The 9006-nt window shown below is 39.0% G+C and overlaps 1 protein-coding gene across 1 annotated transcript; it reads right to left on the reverse strand.

Moving 5' to 3' along the window:
- Positions 1-2050: 2050 nt before the first annotated feature.
- Positions 2051-7225, reverse strand: LOC127652785 (methyltransferase-like 26). The gene is made up of 6 exons (XM_052139160.1): positions 6688-7225; positions 4833-4995; positions 4694-4753; positions 4525-4592; positions 4122-4200; positions 2051-3863 (listed from the first exon to the last, which is right to left on the reverse strand). The coding sequence occupies exons 1-6, from the start codon at positions 7005-7007 to the stop codon at positions 3807-3809; spliced, it is 747 nt and encodes a 248-aa protein (XP_051995120.1). The 5' UTR covers positions 7008-7225; the 3' UTR covers positions 2051-3806.
- Positions 7226-9006: the final 1781 nt, after the last annotated feature.

Raw genomic sequence — 9006 nt, forward strand, 5'->3', positions numbered from 1 at the left:
GGGAGCAATTTTCACTGTAACACCTACAGATCATGATCTTTGGTTCCGACTTGACATTTCAATAGTGGAAACTTGTTATAAACCCTTTATAAATAAGATAAGAGTCCCTAAGTACAAAGCTAAGAGGGGAAACAAATCTATATTACAATATTGGTGCACAGGTCAATGTATTGATGTACAGCCATGGCCAAAAGTATTGGCAGTGACGTCAATTTTGTTCTGCTAAGTTTTCTGCTTCAGTTGTTGTGGTGTTGATTCACATTGTTTCTAGATTATTGTGCAGAGTGATCAGATACTTTATAAATAATTGCAGAAAGCTTCATTGGCCAAAAAATTTTGTCCCTGGCACAAAATGACCAGCTAACATAATTTCAATAATCATAACAGATTTGATTATAAGAGCAGACTGATTGCTATAAAAGGAGAGAAGAAGTGCTTCCAATCATTGTGTTCTTGTTAGCAATGTTACCTCTAAAGAAAGACTTGCAGCCATCATTGCTTTGCATCGAAATGGCATCACATGCAAGGAAATTGCTGCAAAGATTGCACCTAAAAAAGAACCATTTTCCAGATCATCAAGAACTTCAAGGAGAGAGGTTCAACTGCTGTGATAAGGTTTCAGGATGTCCCAGATTGTCCAGCAAGTGCCAGGACCATCTCCTCCTGAGGAGTCAGCTATGGAAACGTGTCACCACCAGTGCAGAGCTTGCTCAATATTGGAAGCAGGTTGGTGTGAGTGCATCTGCACGCACAGTGAGGTGAAGACGTTTGGACAATGGCCTGGTGTCAAGAAGAGCCACACTTCTCTCCAAGAAAAACATCAAGGACAGACGGAAGTTCTGCAGGAAGTACAAGGATTGGACAGCAGAAGACTGGTGCAAAGATATTTTCTCTCAAGCGCCCTTCCGACTGTTTGGGACATTTGGAAAATCGATAGTCCGGAGAAGAAAAGGTGAAAGCTACAATGAGCCATGTGTCGTGCCAACAGTGAAGCATCTTGAGACCATCCATGTGTGGGGTTGCTTTTCATCCAAGGGAGTGGGCTCTCTCACATTTTTGCCCAAAAACACTGGCATGAATAAAGTATGGTATCAAAACGTCTTCCAACGACCTACGAGCAATTTGGTGATGCTGTGCATTTGTGTGCACCATAAAAATGCCATTGCATATGGAAATCATAGTGTTTGTAGGCTATTTATCAATGTATTACCATCTGATACATCACTGGTACCACACAGCACGGTGTTGTTTGTGTTAGGCTTTAATAAAACATACTGTTTTATTTATAAAATTGATCCACCATTTGTAAGAATTGAGCTGTGGTACGGTTTTTATTACAGTAGCCTATATAATGACACTGCAAGTCTCCATTTTCAAGCTTGCAAAATGAAGCTGGTTCGATTCCGAATGAGGGTGACCCAAAAATGGGAGATTGACTAAAATAATAATCCAAGTCAATCACCATTGAGACTAGAACTTAACCCCAGGCAATTATGTACTAAAAAGTAATTCAAAATAAAGTACTTGGTGTTCACAACATAATTTACACACAAAATCAAGAAAATCATTTGACTAATGAGATAATTTGAGTTAAATTAGAGAGAGATAAGGAATTTGGGGCCCCTAAATCAAAATTGATCCTAACTGTGGGGAGCCTAAACAGAGTATTTATTCAATTTAATGGTAAGCAAGAAGCTGAGTAAGTTTCATACCTTAATAGTACTGCAGTTTAATTTAGGATTAAACTCTTAAATGACTCTTTCACAGATCAACCGGTAATGTATTTTGCCGACACTGATAACTGAGGTAGGTGGAAAAGGCCAATAACCGATTAATTGGCTGATACTGTGATGGGTACAGATATAGAGGCTACAAGAGTCCAAAATTAATAAAGTCCCAGATGTAGTATATTGTTCAACCAAAATCCCATAATAACAAGAAAAAAATTAAAATAAGATTTGATGCATAATGTGAGACATCTAGATATACACAAGCATGAAACACACCGGAGACTCTTATTTTGAAATGACAGAGACAAGGCTCTGTTACAATACTTTATTTTTGAAATATCTACCAAATTAAGCCTTTTATAGCCAGAGATAGAGAGATATATATATATATTGGTCACATTTTTAATTTTTAATTAAACTTACTTTAATTTAGAACACATGGCGTAACACAATTTTTGTTGCTGGTTAATAAGTATTATTTCCTAATTGCTTATGCCTCAACAGTATAGAAAATGGCAATTATTCCCCACAAACTTTGCTTTTGTGACCAGGACAGTGATATTTTGAAATGTACCTATTTCCAATGAGAAAACTGGGACATTTTCAACGTCTTTTCATTCACAAATCAGAAAAAAACAACATGAATCCAAATTAACATGCATTTATACTAAAGTAATACAAAAATTAGTAGTTTTTGATATTTACGATTCTACTGTAAATCACTTTCTTGAATCAGCCCCCAAATGTACTCATCATACTTCAAGGCAACCAGCAAGGTCTTGATGCTGTTGTAATCCTCTTTGAGGTGCACCGAGTGAGCCAGGGAAAGAGACGGGTCCTTGATACCATTATGGTACAGGCAATTCAGATTGCCCCAAACCGACTGGTCACATTGTGGCAGAAGCAGAGCTCATCTTGACAGGTGAAGCAGCAGGAAAAAGGTTGGCCTTCCTCTGATCTGTGACTTGCATACTTTCATCCAACAAGTTCCACTGCTTGAGCCTAGATGTCAAAAGCTTGACATTGGACACCAATCAAGTGGAGGTCTTTTTGGTTGGGGTAGTATGGGTTTCTCTCCTCTACTCCACCTCTGAAATTGTCATCTGGATCCACAACGTCTTCCTCGCCTCTTGATGCCATCTCAGAATATGCAGATATTTATCCACTTAGGCAGCTGGAAATAAACTTGTAGGATTAAGGCCCCTGTATTTACATATACTACTATTTATAAAGTTCTAGAAGTTACTCAGCACTGAATCTATCTGGAATGTTCTGGAAAATTGGGACATTTCTAAATATCACTGTCCTGGTCATAAAAGTAAGGTTTGTGGGGAATAATAGCTATTTTCTAAACTTTTGAGGCATAAGTAGAGTATATAAAAATGTGTCACACTGTGTTATATAATCAAAATAATAAATGCATTGAAGTGAGAATACAAATATGGATGAATATTGTCAATGGAAAATATTTAGATACAGTAACTCCTCACAGGGTATCATTAATTGTTTTTATTTTCACCTTTAGAGGCTGCTGTAATACCGTAGAACCATTGCGTTCTAACAACTATTGGCATAGATATTTGCCAATAACCGATAGCTCCAAAAAGCAACTATTGTATCAACACAGATTAAAGGTGCTGTAAGCGTTTTAGCAGTTCTAGTATTTCCACAAACTGAGCCACTGTATTAGCCCGCCCCTCTTTCCAAAACCCTGCACTCTTAAGATACTAAATAAGCTTTATTGAGAGCGACATTGGGCAGAAACTGTTGTCAAAGACAACTGCAGCAAAACAGCCCTCAACTGACAACTGTTATGAACAACATGGCATAAAAATGGCATTAAGTCTCAATAATTCACTGCAACTACAACACTATGAGAACGTGAAAATGATTGGCAGACAGAAAGTGCCACAGACTTTGCTTGCTGTTTACAGAGTCTAGTGCAGACATGTCTTAACCTAATCCATTGACTTGGAGAAGCGTTCTATTATTATTATTTAGTATCTTTGAAATTCAACCAGTCCAGAATGTACAGAAATGCAAACACAGTGTGACACTATACAAACTGATGTTGTATCAAACCACGCTGTCTTTGCGAAACAATAGGCACTTGTTGTTGGCAGGCATATCAACCTAGAAGATCAGACACAGAAACAAATGCATTAAAGACTACAATACTTCAAAAGAGTCAATTATCATATATTCAAACCAATCATTTTAGGGCAAAAAAAAGAGATGTCAGATTAATTCGTAATGGATCACAGCAAAGTAAACAGCCACTTTGAAAAATTAAAAAGTAATAAGAAATAGGCAAAGGAACTAGACACATGGACAACATATTTCATCTAAAAGTTTTGCAATAAAATTACATTTTGGCAATACAACACTTACTATTTCCTCCAGTCGTAGTCCATTGTCTTGGCCAAGTAATGTCAATAAAGACACATCTCTTAGACCCCACTCTGGATTTCTGTAGGACGAGATTTATAAACAACAACAAAAAAAACATACTGTATATGTAACAAGTACACATATTGTAAGATCATTTTGTGAGGGTTGTTTGGGGTTTTAAAACAACATTTTAAAAAGGCTTTCTAAAGAGACAGTTAAGTAGTAGTGATTAGTTATTTATGTCATCAACAACCTCCAAATGTCTGTACCATTTTTATACCTGCAAACACCTTAATAGTATGCTTTTGGGAACTATTTATCAGACCAATGTAAGACAAACTGTTATCAGAGATCCATAACACCTTGGGCAATATAATGATTGGATATTTTCTTCAACACTAACCTTGATCTTAAGCTGTGGTCAAAGTCAACATTGCTCTGAGGAGTAATCGATCCATTGAAAGCATATGGCTGCAAAACAAACAAACAAACAAATGCAAGATATTAGAAACGTAACCAGTATAATAAGTTGAGCTAAAAATGCTTAAGAGTAAGATTAATGTAACACATACCCCATAAGTCAGAAGCAATCCTTGAGGCTTTAGTATTTTTCCAACAGCATTAAACAAACCCTGCAGAAATAAAACTGCAGACATCAAACAAACAGTGTGAAAAGGAAGGAAAGACAAGTAAACCAAGCAAGCATGATACCTTTGTGCAGGCCAGAGGTGAGATGTGCATCATGTTGATATTCACAACAAGGTCACATGACTCAGCCTGAATTCCACCCCAGTTCTCCCAACGTTGTGACGCATCGAGATGGATAGGTGGCTTCACATTCTGCAGTTTATGATGTTGTCGATACGCCTCGACACTACAGCAGAATCAAGAAAAAAATGACATCACAATGTGGTAGAATGTGTTGTCTAGTAATAACAGACACTGACCTCTTAGACCATTTGATAGCAGGCTGCATTCAATGGTAGGCTAAAACAATCAGGGACTCCAGGGAAAAATTAAGGAATGTTTTGAAATGCTTAAAGGGATAGTTCACCCAAAATTACAATTTCTCACGTTAACTCATTCCATTCCAGATGTGTATGACTTACTTTCTTCTGTTGAGCACAAACAAAGATTTTCAGAAGAATATCTCAACTCTGTAGGTCCATACAATGCAAGTGATTGGTGGACAGAACTTTGAAGCTCCAAAAAACACATAAAGGCAGCATAAAAGCAATCCATTAGACTCCAGTGTTTTAATCCATGTCTTCTGAAGTGATCCAATCATTTTGGGTAAGAACAGACCAAAATATAACTCTCTTCACTTTACATCTTGACATCAGCAGTCTCCTTGGCGATCTTGTTTACAAGCTCTATTTCATTTCCTAGCGCCATCTAGCGCTCTGCACATGCGTCAAGCACTAGGAAATGTAATCGAGCTTGAAATCATGATTGTGCCTAGCTGGGTCAGAAATTGAGGTGGATCGGGGTGAAAATGCAACCAAAAATTAAAAAATATCCCAAAAATTCGAAATGTGGGGGCAAAATTGGCCTTTGTAAGGAATTCTTCTGTTTTTTTTATTTGCAACATCTTATATAGTTTCTAATATTTTATTATAGACCTAGATGCAAAAATTGTTTGTTGATTTCATTCTTAAGGTAAGAGGCAATACATTCTCAATCTTAAAAATATGCATCAATGAATTGTTTAAATAAAATATTATGTATTTGACATAAGCGAATTAAAATGTGTTAGTTTTAAATAGTTAGAAAACACATATGCTCTCGTTAAATGTAAAACATGCCCTTGAAAATCAAATCAAATATTGCCCCTTAATGTAAAAGTGAATTTCTGACACTGGTGCCTAGAGACCGCAATGGTAAAAGGTACAATGTAAAAGGAGTTACATTTTGGTCTGTTTTCAACAAAAAACAATTAGATTGCTTCAGAAGACATGGATTAAACCACTGGATTACTTTTATGCTGCATTTATAGGCTTTTTGGAACGTCAACGTTTTGGTACTCATTCACTTGCATGGTATGGACCCACAGAGCTGAGATATTCTTAAAAAATATTTGTGTTCAGCAGAAGAAAGAAAGTCATGCACATCTGGCATGAGGGTGAGTAGATGGGAGAATTTCCATTTTGGGGTGAACTACCCCTTTAAAACAGGATCGCTACCAAAGATTCATGCATTCATTATTTCTGAACTTACAGCGGCCACTGTTGACAGATTTCTGCATAAAGACACACGTGCACGTGAACTTTGAACCGTGATCACAAGATACCACGCACGTATAAGTTAACCAAAAATTAATTACACATTTATTTTAACGCCTCAATAGAACATAAATAAATTAGATATACGAGCTCCTCTTTGTTATTATGTGATATTCAATACCTTCAATTACAGTCAATGCATTTCTGCAGTAGTTGTTTTTTTTTTTTTTTGCATTTCTGCAGTAGTGTTTACCACAGCATGTGAAATGCCGTATTGTTAATGGCAACATTAAGAGCCGAAAATTCCGACATGTAGGCATATGTGCAAATTCGGTATAACATACCTCGATATGGACTGTGCATCAACTTCAGATGGTTGCCATGTAATATTGGGAAATGCTTTGGCAAAGTATGCCACATGTTGTCCTGTGCCTGAGGATATTTCCAAAGCGTCCAGATGTCGGTCTGATGTTAGTCTGCTTTTTAAAACAGAAAGGATCGGGTCCTTATTTCTATCGGCTGCCGGTGCATTCAGCATGTTGCACATCCAACGACAAGTTCCTGGAATCAAGGGCAAAATGGAGCCACGTAAATACAGAACACCTTTAAAAGCTCCAAATTCCTGCGATCCAAAACAGTACACAAATGTACAAAACAGTTTCATGCATCTATGATGGCTGTTCAGATAGTCACATGAGATGGTTTGTTCATTTCATGACGACGCAAAAACCGCAAGATGGCAAAACTTATCTACGTGTAGAGTCCCTGTTAGTTTCAGTAAAGAATAATCTTCGCTAGAGTGTAACAATATTTAGAACGAAATCAAAGACTGCTTCGCCCGAGACGGAACACTTGTATTAAAATGAATGAGAGGAAATTCGAACGCCCAATATGGCGGATGTAGAAAAGGAAGTCCCGCCTTAAAGGTAAAAGAGCCAATCACCTTTTAGATACATCTTCCGTCAGTCCTCGAGAACGCGCACGCATGTTAGCTGGACCAGTCTGATAAAACGTGGGGTTTTAGCGTGATTTGAGCTAAACAAGCACAATTTATTATTCCATTAATGTCACATTCAACTGCTGATTTGAAACATGTTCTTTTATCGTAATCTTGACCAAACATGTTGGATATATCGATCTTTCCCTATCCAATTAGATTAGAGCTGTCATTTTATAATGCTTGGATCCTTAGAAAATAGCTGCCCGGAAGCATTCAAAAAATGACTTGAAAGGGACTTCTTTGACATATCTTTTTTTACTCTGATTTTTGCAATTCCACACTTCAAGTAGCCTCACTGTGCTAAGATTCTCAGAAAATGTATACAGTAGAACGGTTAGAGTGGTTTGCTTATATTCCTTCCCACTAAGAGGTCAGTAACTCCCAGATTATAGTTAATAATCCAAACAATTCTACGTAACTCGCAAAAAATTATGTCAGTCATGGTGACAAGGTTTATAGAAGATTAGTGTCACTGGATGTCTGGGTGGTGGCCACACTGGCCATAATCATACAAATTACATCTTCTTCAGTGTAATTAGATTACTGTACTAATTTCGCTGTGTGAAAAGTAATTTGACGATACTGACTCAACTCGGAGATTATAGTATCTCGCAAAAGTGTTAGGTGTTTCCCAGCCCGCTGCTCTACAGATGTCTGCTAGGGCAGTGCCCCTAGCCAGTGCCCACGGGGACGCAACACTCCTGATGGAGTGAGCTCGGACCCGCAAGGGGGGCACGGCCTGGGTGTGATAAGCCAGGGAAATGGCGTCGACAACCCAGTGGGCGAGTCTTTGCTTGGAGACAGCGTTCCCTTTCTGCTGTCCCCCAAAGCAGACGAAGAGCTGCTCAGAGCGTCTAGTGGTCCAGATAAATACGTAAAGCACGTACTGGCCACCGCAGTGAAAGGGCTGGGTCTGCCTCCTCCCGGGGCAGCGCTTGCAGGTTCACTACCCGACCTTCTCCTGAAGGGTGTGGTAGGAACCTTGGGCACGTAGCCCGGTCGCGGCCTTAAGATCACAAAAGTGTCTGCCGGACCGAACTCCAGGCAAGAGTCGCTAACAGAGAATGCTTGCAGGTCCCCGACCCTCTTGATGGAGGCGAGCGCGATCAGCAGGGCGGTCTTGAGAGAGAGGGCCCACTGAGTCTAGCGGCTCGAAGGGGGGTCTCTGGAGTCCTGTGAGGACAACCGAGAGATCCCAGGAGGGGAACAGGTTAGGCCGGGAGGGAGTCAACCTCCAGGCACCTTTTAGGAACCTGACAATTAAGTCATGCTTACCAAGAGACTTGTCGTCTACCGTGTCGTGGTGGGCCGCGATAGCGGCGACATACACCTTGAGGGTGGAGGGGGACAGCCTCCTCTCCAGCCTCTCCTGTAGAAACACGAGCACTGACCTAACTGCGCACTTCTGTGGGTCTTCGGCTCAGGAAGAACGCCAGTCTGCGAACAGACACCACTTTAGTACAGTGGTGTCAAGTCAAGTCAAGTCAATTTTATTTGTATAGCGCCTTTCACAACACACATCGTTTCAAAGCAGCTTTACAGAATATCAGCATTAACAGACGATAAAACTGTAATGTCTATAAAGTCGATTAATCATCATTGTGTAATTTAGATAAAATATGATTTTTTAATAGTGTTTATAAATAATTAAATGATAATTGTA

This window comes from Xyrauchen texanus, chromosome 12, assembly GCF_025860055.1.
Source record: "Xyrauchen texanus isolate HMW12.3.18 chromosome 12, RBS_HiC_50CHRs, whole genome shotgun sequence".
Classification (NCBI taxonomy): Eukaryota; Metazoa; Chordata; class Actinopteri; order Cypriniformes; family Catostomidae; genus Xyrauchen; species Xyrauchen texanus.